General features: G+C 53.8%; 1 protein-coding gene across 1 annotated transcript; it reads left to right on the top strand.

Moving 5' to 3' along the window:
• Nucleotides 1–501: 501 nt before the first annotated feature.
• LOC129060877 (protein-lysine N-methyltransferase EEF2KMT) lies at nucleotides 502–10,772 on the top strand. The gene is made up of 5 exons (XM_054561163.2): nucleotides 502–1,034; nucleotides 4,200–4,262; nucleotides 7,832–7,933; nucleotides 9,166–9,299; nucleotides 10,477–10,772. Exons 1-5 carry the CDS (start codon nucleotides 534–536, stop codon nucleotides 10,628–10,630), a joined length of 954 nt encoding a protein of 317 aa, XP_054417138.2. The 5' UTR covers nucleotides 502–533; the 3' UTR covers nucleotides 10,631–10,772.
• Nucleotides 10,773–13,420: the final 2,648 nt, after the last annotated feature.

The raw sequence follows: 13,420 nt of genomic DNA on the forward strand, positions 1-13,420 counted from the left end.
ACCGTGGCCTCCCTCCTGGGCCTGCCTCAAACCCTCCGCAGGTAACGCCTCCCGAACGTGAGCCACACTCCGATCCTCGCCTCAAACACCTCCCCGTTTCCCACACCCTGGACCCCTCGCTCCGTCCCGGCCCCGCCCCAAGCCCAGCTCCGTCTCGGCCCCTGAGCCCAGCCCCGACCCACCTCCCAGTCCCTGAGTCCCTCCCGACACTGGCCCCTCCTTAAGCTCCGCCTCCCAGGGCCCGAGCAGCGCCTGGCCATACCCCAGGGCCCGCCTCCTGAGCGTAGCCCGCAGCCCGGACTCGGCCCCGCCTTCCGGATCCTGGGCCCCTCCCCACGTCGGCCCGCCCTAAGCTCCGCCTCCCAGGGTTCGAGCACCGCCTGGTCATGTGCTATGACATAGTCAACGCCCCACCCCGGCCCCGCCTCCTGAGCCCTTCTCTGGGTTGGCCTTAGCCCCGCCCAAAGATCCGTCTACTGGGCTCTGCTCGGAGTCCCGCCTCCTGAACCCAATCAACGTTTATCCCCGCCCTAATGCCCGCCTCCAGGACTCTTATCCTGCCCCCACCCAAGGCCCCGCCTCCAGGACGCCACCAACCTGGACGCTTCCGAAGCCCCGCTTCCAGGATCGCCCTATCCTGGCCCCGCCCCAGGACCCGCCAACCTGGACTCTCCCCAGGACCTGCCCCAGTGACGCTTATCCTGGCCCTACCCCAGGCCTCGCCCTCATGTCGCTCATTCTGGCCCCACCCCAGGCCCCGCCCTCATAACGCTCATCCTGGCCCCACCCTAGAGTCTGCCCCCACGACGCTCCTCCTGATCCTATCCCCGGTCCCCGCCCCCTCTCTGCCCCCAAGCACTGCCCTGGGCCCGCCCCCTCTTCAGTCTAGGCCTGGCTTCTGCCCGGTTTCCCGGCAACGCTGCGGCCCTGCCCACGTCATGGCGCCCGAGGAGAACGCGGGGACCGAACTCTTGCTGCAGAGTTTCGAGCGCCGCTTCCTGGCTGCGCGCATACTGCGCTCCTTCCCCTGGCAGGTGGGCCGCGGGGCGAGCGGAGAGGCCCGCGGGGCTCGCTGGAGTCCAGGGGCAGACGGGATGGGTCTCTGTGCTGAAGCCCCTCGCGCTCCCGCCACGTGAGTGCCTGGGCTCCCGCCGGTCAGGGCCGCGCGACCCCGTCCTCATCCCTGGGGCCTGGCCAGAGTCTCTCGCACCCATCCTGCCCCGCAGGCTGGCGGCGGAAGCTGGGGGCGTCTCCGCCGTCTTGGGGGGCAGATGCGCGCTGGGTGTGGGGTACAGTTCACGATCATTTTCACGACTTTTTAAGGGCAGTAATCGTTCTGGTCACTGGGCTGCAGCTGCCCTCACCCATTCTAAAAAGTCAGCGCCCTCAGGACCGCGGGTAACCATGTCCTCCTGAGCGCAGTGACCAGGTCACAGGCTGTCCCTCGGGCCTCAGTGGTCTCATCTGTATGCTGAGCACTGCACAGAATCAGCTCATGCGCTGAGGCTCTCACGCCTGTGATGGAAGAGACAGAGAAGGGGGTGGCCTCTCATCTCCCTGGGGACCTGCCATTCTCAGCACAGGCGCATGGCAGGCAGCAGCCTCCCTTATGCCAGCACAGGGGCTTAACGCACCCCGCCCCATTTGTAATTCATGTGCGGTGAGCTCACTGGGATGAGTCAGTTTGGATATGTATTCCTCCCTGAGTCTGCCCCATTTTATGGGGTGTTGCTTAATCATTTGCGTTATTCCATTGACATAAAATATTTAGCACTCAGAGATCATTCCTGGTCAGGAGAAATTTGTGCATTTTTAACCCAAAATAGAAACCGTCATAAAAGCATCATAGGTCTCCATTCAATATTGACTATAATTGTTCACATGTCCACGCTGAATGCTAACTTGGGCTCACCCTCAACACCCACGAGGTGGGTACTATTATCACTCACATTTGACCAGAGGGATTGTTTGATTAGGGTGAAGTAGTTGAGAGTTCAGACCCAGGAGATAGCCTGCCTGCTTCGAATCCTGGCCCAACCCCTGGCCCTGTGTGACCTTGGGCAAGTGACTGCATCTCTATGTGCTATTGTTTTCTTATTAATAAAATGGGGGATATAATGATACCTACCTCTTAGGGTTGTTGTCAGAGTTGAGTACAAAAGCCTGTGGATCAGTGCCTGGCTCATGGTAAATGCATGTCGGTGTTAGCTACTGTTTTTATTCGGTCTCAAAATGTTTAATAAATGCCTTACGTGAGCCAGGCACCATGGATCAGCAGTACCCATGACAGATGAGGCTCTGCTTGCATGGGAGAGCCAGAGAATAAACAAATAAATGAATAAACAAGAAAAGACCAGATGAGAGTGGCTTTAAAGCCAAGAAACCAGGGAAATGGTGAATGGAGCAACTGGGGAGATGAGTCACCAAAGTCGGGGAATCAGGGAAGCCTGTGGGTGGCAAGCCACCCAGGCGCCGAGGCAAGAGACAGAGGACATGAGCTGTTCCAGTATAATAAAACATAAAACAAGAATAGTTATACCAGATATAGATCTTAGATATGATTATATATAAATATCATTAATCATTAGTTTGTAGCAATTACTTTTTATTCCAATATTATAATAATCCTCGCTCTATAATCATAGCCTAGGAAAAACCAGGCCATACAGAAACAGGAGCTGAGGGGACATAGTGAGGTGTGACCAGAAGACAAGAGTGCGAGCCTTCTGTTATGCCCGGACAGGGCCACCAGAGGGCTCCTTGGTCTAGTGGTAATGCCAGAATCTGGGAAGATGCCCATTGCCAGGTGGACTGTGGTCCAGCAGTAGCGTAAGTGTCAAGGGAAAACACCCTCTACTTAGCAGACCGGGAAAGGTGGGGGGGGGGTCTTCCTTTCCCTGGGGGTGTTTAGAGAAGACTCTGCTCCTCCACCTCTTGTGGAGGCCCTAACATCAGTCAGGCTCGCCCGCAGTTATCTGGAGGACTAACTCTTTCCCCGTGATGCTGTGTTTCAGTGGTCACACTCCTAGTCCGCCTTCATGTTCCATCGTGTACACCTGGCTCTGCCTTCTAGATAGCAGTAGTAAATTAGTGAAAGTACTAATAGTCCCTGATATGCAGAAATAATGGCATAAGCTGTCTTTCTCTCTGTCTCCTCTCCCTCTCTGCCTCGGCTGCCAGGCAGGGAAGTGCCCCCTGTCCAGTGGACACGTGACCCACGTGACCTTACCTATCGTTGGAGGTGACTCACATTCTTTACCCTGCCCCTTCTGCCTTGTATCCAATAAATAACAGCGCAGCCAGGCATTCGGGGCCACTACCGGTCTCCGCGCATTTGTGGTAGTTGTCCCCCAGGCCCAGCTGCCTTTTGTCTTACCTCTTTGTCTTGTGTCTTTATTTCTACACTCTCTCGTCGCTGCACACAGGGAGAGACCCACCGACCCTGTGGGGCTGGTCCCTACAGAAGCCTTCCCCAAAGAGGTGGCATTTGAACTGGGGCCTGAGTGGTGAAGCAGCTAGCCATGGGAAGGGCTTGGGGAACAGGATATGCAAAGGCCTGTGGTGGAAACAAGCCAGCTGTGGTTGAGGAACAACAGCAAGGCAGCCAGTGTGGCTGCAGTGGAGTGAGCAGGGTGGGCAAGGGGTGAGGGAGAACAGGCCAGAGAGAAGGATTAGGACCAGGTCTTGTAGAGCCTTTTACGGCATGGAAGGAGCTCTGAAGCAATGAAGTGCCTTGCCCTGTGTCACATACCAGCCGAGACAGTCTGCCTAACTCGGGAGCCAAAGCTCGCTGCTGGGCTTGAGGCCCCTGTAAAAGGGCAATGTAACCCAGGCTGGTACGGGCACATTCTGCATTTCCACTTAAACTCAGAGGGCAAGCCCATCAAACCTTGGTGCCATGGCTGCCCTGGTAATTCCTGGCTGACGAGCGCAACCAGGGAGCTGGCCCATGACCTGGGTGGCAGCTAAGTAGCCAGGACTAATGCGGTCAAGAGTCAGTCTTCTAGCCTTCTTCCTGTCACTCATCCAGGTATGCCCTGCAACATCTGAAGGTCAGGCTTTCAGCTGCTGTGGCTTCCACTTCCAACTGGCTCCACGTCCCCAGGGAGGGATCACATAGGGCTTTGCCCACACATTCTACTGCGTGTTTCATGTTCCTGTAGATGCGCCCTTGAGATTTCTGTCTCCCCTCCACACAGAGCTTAGAAGCAAAGTTAAGACACTCATCAGATTCTGAGCTGCTGCGGGATATTTTGCAGAAGGTAAGAATCCCAGAGTCCCTGGGACTCATGATCCTGCCTCCTGAATCTCTCCGGAAGACGTGAGAGAAGAACAACAGGTGTGCGGTACCCTTTAAAAACACCCCTGTTCAAAGAACAAAACCATTGAGTCAGCACTGCAGGTGGGTGTCAGCATCTGCGACAGCTCCAGCGCTTTCGTTTTCTATCTAAGACTTAGACAAAGACATCAGAATATGTAAAAATCTGCATGAGAGGGGGGAATCTAGGCAATGTATTTTAAACCATCCACAGCAAAAACAGAGATGACGGGTGCAAAACAGATTCTGGCATTTGGTAGATGCTCGGAGACTTTCTTTCTTGCATTCCTGAGGCCTGTCCTGCCCACTCCTGTCTATTCTAGACCTAAATGGGCCCTTGCTTTGCCCAGGGTGGGGTTTGGACTCAATTGTATCTGCAGGCAGGTGAGAGGCAGGATCACCACCTGGTCCAGCCACAGCCTGACCTTGGCCTTGAGGGCGAAGTGCAGATCACCCTGCATCCTGGGTCTTCACTTTCCAAGGGCCATGAGCCCTTCAGAAAAGACAAAGCAACAGACTCCCTCCCAGAAAGAAGTGCACCAGAAGAATACGTTTTCCATACAAACTCAGGGGAGGCAGACATCCTCCACCCCCACCCACCCAGCCCATCCTAGGAGCCCCAGTTAAGAATTCCTGTGCTAGAGGTGAACCTAGACTATCCACGTGGAAAAGATGCAGCCACAGCAGGGAAGACTTTCGGGCAATACAGTAGGTCAGGGCTTCGAGCATGGAGATACCTGAAGTTATCTCGCACCCTGCTCTGAGTTTCACCCTGAGCCTCACTCTCGTAGGTGGTGAAGCATGAAATGTAGGGAGGGCTGCTTTAAAATCCAGCACAAGGCTGGGTGCACTGGCTCACATCTGTAATCTCAGGACTTTGGGAAGCTGAGGTGGACGGATCACCTAAGGTCAGGAGTTCAAGGCCGGCCTAGCCAACATGGCAAAAACCCATCTCTACTAAAAATACAAAAATTAGCTGGGCGTGGTGGTGCATGCCTATAGTCCCAGTTACTCGGGAGGCTGAGGCAGGAGAATCGCTTGAACCTGGGAGGCGGAGGCTGCAGTGAGCCAAGATCGGGCCACTGCACTCCAGCCTGGGCAACAGAGCGAGACTCTGTGTCAGAAAAAATGAAAAACCAGCACCAGCCTGAAGAGCCTGTGTATTGCATGGGGTACTTTGCTGCCCTTGGGCAGAATCTGCATCTCTCCCAGCCAGCAGGCACTGTGGACCATCTCCTCCCTCTCCCTCCAGGCTCCTGTTTTCCCACCATCCCCACTCCTGCTGCACCATACCCTCTGCCCTCCTTTACCAGTGTCAGGCTGTGGCCACCTCAGAGCTTGCACCGACTGTTCCCACTGCCTGGAGCTTGCTCATCCTGCACTTGGCTTCCCTTGGCTTTAGCTGGAGTGTCACCCTGAGCGTCCCCTCCCCTCCATCCTGTCCCCAGAGACACACGCTCCAAGAGAGCAGTTGCCGAGTGGGCCTTCCCGCCTCTTTCATAGAGCCAGACACTTGGCGGCTGTCCTTACTGCAAACCCTGGTTCACACTGGCTCCTCTGGGAGGGAGGTGGTTTGGGCCCACATGCCCTGTGTTCCTGCTCAGAATGGGCATTAGAGATGCCGCCATAGCCTGTGCCGCTTCAGTGGAAGCATTTCTAGGAAACGGCTTATATCTTAAGACAAACTTCAGATGCATGGGGCCAGAACGCTGTGTCCATCTATATCTTTGCTGAGGGATCAGGTAGCTTGGAGTTTGCCCTCTGCTATGTTGGCTTGAAGCTCATAGGAGACCTAAGATGGGCTCTCGAGCAACCAACGTTCTGTCCTTTGCCGTAGACTGTAAAGCATCCTGTGTGTGTGAAGCACCCGCCGTCAGTCAAGTATGCCCGGTGCTTTCTCTCAGAACTCATCAAAAATGTCAGTTATGGGCACTGTCCGCCCAGTAGCCGGACAGCATAGCCACCTGCGTGCTTGAGCCCCCATCCTTCCCAGGCCCTGGGCCTGCTTTGCAAACCCCAGCATTGCAGGGCCCTCTCCAGGCAACTGGCTGCAGCTGCATGTGACCCATGGGAGACAGTGCAGGGCGGGAAGAAGGGGGGGCAGTGTCTCTCCCTCAGTCTGCCTTCTGGGGTTTCCACAGCAGCTGCTTCTCTGGGGCCCCAGCTCCTAGCATGTGGATTCTCATTCCTACCAAGCTGGCCCAGCCCACAGCACTGGAACACTCACCCACACCCTCTGTCCTGTCCCCCGAAGGGTTTGGAGTTTCCTGCTCTTGTCCGTCTCTGGGTTGCCACACGGGCCCCTGTTAGAAGTTTTAGCTCTTGCCATACCTTTGGAACTAGTTCCTCTGGTGAATTCTCTGCATTGATCCTGTTGGAATGATCTCTTTCCTGACTGATATAGGATGGATTTTATTTTTTACTTATTTATTTATTTTTTTGAGACAGAGTCTCACTGTGTTGCCCAGGCCAGATTACCGTGGCACAATCTCGGCTCACTGAAACCTCTGCCTCCTGGGTTCAAGCAATTCTCGTGCCTAGCCTCCTAAGAAGCTGGGACTACAGGCATACGCCACCATGCCTGGCTAGTTTTTGTATTTTTAGTAGAGACAGAGTTTCACCATGTTGGCCAGGCTGGTCTCGAACTCCTGACCTCAGGTGATCCGCCTGCCTCGGCCTCCCAAAGTGCTGGGATTACAGGCATGAGCCACCTCACCTGGCCTAGGATGGATTTTAAAGAAGGGCCCAAACATGCAGAGATTGACATGAGGATGTCAAAAGGCCGTTCCTTAGTAGGCAGTAGCAGACCTGCTGAGTGAAAGGGCCACACTTTTAGCAAATAAACAATCCCCTGCTTCTCCAATACCTGCTTTCTCCCTAGTGTTCCCGAAAAGGGCGCATCTGTGGTCACCAGCAGTTCTGCCCTGTGCCACCAGGAGAGGCCAGCAGTCACCCAGTGTACCCTGCTGCTGCCCTGTGAATCTTAGGATGAGGCCAGCCGTGGAGAAGCAGCCTGCTGACAGCCACAGCCTGCAGCATAGTCTGCCCTCACAGTTCTGCCTGGGCTCACTTCAAAGCACCTTTTGTTTTCCTCCTCTCTGTGTTGGATTCAAACACAGAGCTGTCTATCATGGTCACATGGCAGCTCTCACAGAATCCTTGTCTCCTGCCCTAGACTACACCTAACCCTACCCTCTCAACACCTCTTGTTGAAGGCCCTCCCGTCCAGGTTTCCCTACCAAGTGGAATTGTTTTTTTTTTAGAGACAAGATCTCTGTTGCCCAGGCTGTCCTCGAACTCCTGGGCTCAAGCAGTCCTCCCATGTCAGCCCCTAGAGTAGCTGGGACTATTCAGCACACACCATCATGCCCAATGAAGTGAATATTTTATATGCCAGCTGGCCGGTATTACACATTCCATCCCAAATCTCCCCTCCAAACTTGGTGAAAATCATCTGGCCATTTTTACAGATTAGAACAAAAGCAAACAAGCTCTCACTCTGTCTGCCCCCAGCACGAGGCTGTCCACACGGAGACTTTGGATGAGCTGTACGAGGCACTGGCGGAGACCCTGATGGCCAAGGAGTCCACCCAGGGCCACCGGAGCTATTTGCTGGTATGAGAAGGGCACCATCCTCCCCCTCACAGCCCAGATACCCTTCCTGCACAGACAAAGTGAAAACGTGGGTGTGGGTTTAAATCCTGACTCACCCATTCTGCAGTCTTAGACATGAGGTCCATTAACCTCCTTTAGCCTCAGTTTCCCTGTCTGTAAATCAAGCACTTCAACAACAATAGCATGTCTCGTGGGGTTGTTGGGCATTTGTCCAATAGGTGACACACACTACCTGCTGCACAAGGACCTGGTGCCCAGTCCTCAAAGAATACTTGACAGGGCCAGGTGCGGTGGCTCACGCCTGTAATCCCAGCATTTTGGGAGGCTGAGGCGGGTGGATCCGAGTTCAGGAGTTCGAGACCATCCTGGCCAATATGGTGAAATGTGTCTCTACTAAAAATACAAAAATTAGGCTGGGCGTGGTGGCTCATGCCTGTAATCCCAGCACTTTGGGAGGCTGAGGCGGGTGGATCACCTGAGGTCAGGAGTTCAAGACCAGCCTGGCCAACATGATGAAACTCCATCTTTACTAAAAATACAAAAATCAGCGGGGTGTGGCAGTGGGCGCCTGTAATCCAAGCTACTCGGGAAGCTGAGGCAGGAGAATCTCTTGAACCCAGGAGGTGGAGGTTGCAGTGAGCCAAGATTGCACCATTGCACTCCGGCCTGGGCAACAAGAACAAAACTCTGTCTCAAAAAAAAGTACAAAAATTAACCAGACATGATGGCACATGCCTGTAGTCGCAGCTACTTGGGCAGCTGAGGCAGGAGAATTGCTTGAACCCAGTAGGTGGAGGTTGCAGTGAGCCAAGATCGGGCCACTAATTCCAGCCTGGGTGACAGAGCTCAAAAAAAAAATGAGATAAAACATAGATACAGAAAATCACAAAGGAAAAACATAGCGTATTGAAACATCATAAGGCAGCCACCCCTTCATAGCCACACCCGGCCCCTGACCACCGCTGACCTGTGCTCCATCGCCAGAATTCCATCGTCTCAGGAATGTTGGATGAATGGAATCCTGTGTGGCCTGAGATGAGTGTCTTTCACGCTGCATGACACCCTTGAGGCACGTGCAAGCTGTTGGCATGTCAACAGTTAGCTGCTTCTCATTGCTGAGTGGAAATTGGTCCTGTCATCGTTTATTCAGCCATGTGGTGGATGGCTACTTGTCTCCTAAGCCACTTGTCTTCTGATTGCTGGACTGACTGTCTCACCCTCTCTTGGTGCAGGCCTCGGGGGGCTCGGTCATACTCTCCGAGAGCACGGCCATCATCTCCCATGGCACCACGGGCCTGGTCACATGGGATGCTGCCCTCTACCTTGCAGAATGGGCCATCGAGAACCCGGCAGCCTTCACTCACAGGTGACCTCGGGATGCAGGGCAGGGCACCGAGGCAGGCTTACCCTGGTGCAGTCGCAGACACGGTCCCCTTTCTTCGTGCCAGGACTGTCTTAGAGCTTGGCAGTGGTGCCAGCCTCACAGACCTGGCCATCTGCAAGATATGCCGCCCCCGGGCATATATCTTCAGCGACTGTCACAGCTGGGTTTTCAAGCAGCTCCTAGGGAAAGTCCTTCTCAATGGCCTCTCATTAGAGGCAGACATCACTGCCAACTTAAGACAGCCCTAGGGTGACAATGGCCCAGCTGGACTGGGACATCGTGATGGTCCATTAGCTCTCTGCCTTCCAGGTATATGTTGTCATTGCAGCAGGTAATGCCCAGCCCTGGGCACCCTATGCAGGCGGTGTCCTTGCAGCTCTACTCAGCTCTTGGCTCTGGGAAAAGGGAACAATGGACGCTGTTGGACATGGACATGATGGGGCTTCCAGAAGAGTTACTCTGGGCCTCCAGGGTGACATCGACGGACAGGGGTGCCTCTTAAGGTGACCTTCAAGCCACAGCCCTCTTATTGGAGACAGGCATACTCCTGTTACAGTTATCACCACATGGCTCTGTCCCAGAGCCATGCCCTGTGTCCTTCAGAGACCACAAGAGGAAAACAACTACTTCTGGGACAAGGACAGGGCCCTTGAGAGAAGGTGGTGTTTGGCTGCGCCACCAAAAACCCCTCACTCCTGCCAGCACACTCAGTCCCCTCTCTGGTCGAACAGAGCTCTGCCTGTGGTCCTGGGTCCCAGCCCTGAAAACCACAGGTCCAGCAGTGGACAGGGGACACAGGCCCACACCTGCAAGCCAGCAGACTAATCAACAGATGCCTGAAACACGAAGTTCATGGCAGGGTCAGGCTTTGTGTCATTCGGAGCCCTCTAGATAGGCCGAGAACCAGAGCTGGTTTTTTAAGGAACACCAGTGAGTCTGGAGATTTTTTTCTTTTGCTTCGGTCTTTTGCAGCTTTCTCTACTAAGGGTTCTCCTTTTTCACCCAAGTAATTGCCTTTCCATCTAATGGCGCAAATGGTCAAATGGCATCTAATAGTCTCATATGAGCGCTGCCTCTCTGGCCTCGCCCTGCTGCTGAGGTCTGCATGACCTGGAACTGTCTGCTGCTCCCTTTCAGTAACCTGAAGCTTTCACCGTAGACGTGCTGTATTGCCCAGAAGCCATCGTGTCGCTGGTCGGGGTCCTGCAGAGGCTGGCTGCCTGCTGGGAGCACCAGCAGGCTCCTGCCATCTAAGTGGTCTTCACTGTCCACAACCCAGAGACGGGCCAGCTGTTCACCATGGAGCTAGGTGAGCCCGCATGCCCACCTGGGCCTGCATGGTCCCGGAGCTGTCCCTGCAGGCCTCCTGTGGAAGTGAAAGAACTGGGCACCGGGGAAAGGCTAGGATGCCCCACACTCCCATACCATGCGGGGAACTCGGGCAGAGGCCAGTGAGTAGGGTGGGCTTGGGGCATGGGGGGCTTGCGGCAGGAGGAGGGCAGCTCAGCACAGGGAGGGAGGGTCTGAGCCCAGCAGCCCTACTGTGTTCTTCAGAGCAGGGTTCCCTAAGCCCTTGGGCCTCAGTTTCCTCATCTATAAAATGGAGGTGGCAGGAGAGGCAGTCAGGGTAAGAGCTGGACACAGCTGTGGGCTGCAGGACGCTGGAGCACAGGCTGTACAGGCGGATCCACCAGGCCACTGTCCTGAACACCCAGTCGATGGAAGATGAGCAGGGTGACAGTAGAGAAGGGGAACTGGCCCCGTAGTGGGCCAACCACTGTCCTCAGACCTGAAATTTGTCAGCCCCCAGCACCTGTGAGGGTGTGCTGTCATTGTCCCATCTCACCGACAAAGACACTAGGACACACAGAGGTCAAGCGACCCCTGAGCTCCCGCAGACTGCAGCCCGGCCACCTGGCTCTCGTGCCTCCACAAGACACACCCAAGCCCCCCAATGCCACCAGCCTCTGCCCCAGCTCCCCCTGAGCACAGCCCCTCCTGGCAGCCATGTGCACAGATGCACTCGCAGCAGCCTCTGCCTGCACACAGAGACACGGACGACCCAATGTCTGTCCACATGAGGCAGCCCGTTAACTACAGAACCAACAAACAAGCCAGCAAATGAAAGCATACTGGGTTCCACGACAGAGTCCCATACAACCTCGCACAGGAGGCTGGCTGGGCACGGGGCTCAGACCTGTAATCCCAGCACTTTAGGAGGCTAAGGCAGGAGGACTTCTTGATGCCAGGAGTTCAAGACCAACCTGGGCAACATAGTGGGACCCCATCTCCACAAAACATACAGAAACTAGCCGGGCGTGTTTGCACACACCTGTAGTCCCAGCTACTCGGGAGGCTGAGGTGGGAGGATGGCTTGAGCCCAGGAGGTGGAGGCTGCAGGGAACTCTGATCTCGCCACTGCACTCCAGCCTAGGCAACAGAGCAAGACCCTGTCTCAAAAAGGCAAAAAAAAAAAAAAAAAAAAAAAAAAGGAAGTCTTTCTTCAGATACTTACGTGAAAAAATACCTGCAATATCTTTTAAGTGAAAAAAGTGCCAAACAGCAAAAATAGTATAAGCCCCCACCCACCTTTTTTTTTTTTTTTTTTTTTTGAGACAGAGTCTGGCTTTGTATTGCCCAGGCTGGAGTGCAGTGGTGCCATCTCGGCCCACTGCAGCCTCCCACCTCCCAGGTTCAAGCTATCCTCCCATCTCAGCCTCCTGAGTAGCTGGGACTACAGGCGCGTGCTACCGCGCCTGGCTAATTTTTGTATCTTTTGTAGAGTCGAGGTTTCGCCATGTTGGCCAGGCTGGTCTTGAACTCATGTCCTCAAGTGATCTGCTGCCTCAGCCTCCCAAAGTGTTAGGATTACAGGCATGAGCTACTGCGCCCAGCCCCATTTTTGTTTAAAAACTAATAATAATCACCCACATATGGTTATGAGTACCTATTTTCCCGACTGCTCAGGAGGCTGAGGCAGGAGGATGGCTTAAGCCCAGGAGTTTGTGGCCACCTTGAGCAACATAGCAAGACTTCATCTCAAAAAAAATTATCACAATAATCATTTTCACATAAGTAAACCTATAGGGGAAAACCTAGAATATGTACATAGCAGGCTTGTCCAACCTGCGGCCCAATACAAATCTGTAAACTTTCTTAAAACAGTACGAGGAGTTTGTGTGATTTTTTTTCTTTTAGGTCATCAGCTATTGCTAGCATTAGTGTATTTTATGTGTGGCCCAAGGCGATTCTTCTTCTTCCAGTGTGGCCCAGGGAGGCCAAAAGACTGGACATCCCTGATATACACGGTAACAGGTGCCATCCTTCAATGGCAGGATTATAGAGACTTCTACACGTTCATGTCTGCACTACTTCATTTATATAAATACGCATTTTCCACTCCTAACAAAAACCTGTGATTGAAAATCATCCCAGGTCACAGTGTCTCACGCCTGTAATCCCAACACTGTAAGAGGCTGAGGATTTGGGAGGCTGAGGTGAGCATATCACTTGAAGTCAAGAGTTCAAGACCAGCCTGGCCAACACGGTGAAACCCCATCTGTACTAAAAACACAAAAATTAGCCAGGCATGGTGCTGCACACCTATAATCCCAGCTACTCGGGAGGCTGAGGCAGGAGAATCACTTGAACCTGGGAGGCGTTGCAGTGAGCTGAGATTGCACCACTGCACTCCAGCCTGGGGAACAGAGTAAAACTCCGTCTAAAAATTAATAATAAAAGAAGCTGAGGCAGGAGCATCACTTGAGGCCATGTGTTCAGGACCCCATCTCTACAAAATAAAAAAATTACTGGCATGGTGGCACGCACCTGTCATCCCAGCTACTCAGGAAGAGGGAGGATTGCTAGAGCCCAGGAGTCGAGGCTGTGGTGAGGAATGACCGTGCCACTGCACTCCAGCCTGTGTGACAGAACAAGATCCTGTCTCAAAAAAAAAAAAAAAAAAAAAAAAAAAGAATCATTCTGGCTAATGGCTCTTCAGACATCTGTGCTTATGAGAACACCAGCCCCTTCTAAGCTTTGTGAGTGTGTGTGTGTGTGTGTGTGTGTGTGTGGCTTTTTTTTTTTTTTTTTTTTGAGATGGA

The sequence above is a fragment of the Pongo abelii genome, chromosome 7 (genome assembly GCF_028885655.2).
Source record: "Pongo abelii isolate AG06213 chromosome 7, NHGRI_mPonAbe1-v2.0_pri, whole genome shotgun sequence".
Taxonomy (NCBI): domain Eukaryota; kingdom Metazoa; phylum Chordata; class Mammalia; order Primates; family Hominidae; genus Pongo; species Pongo abelii.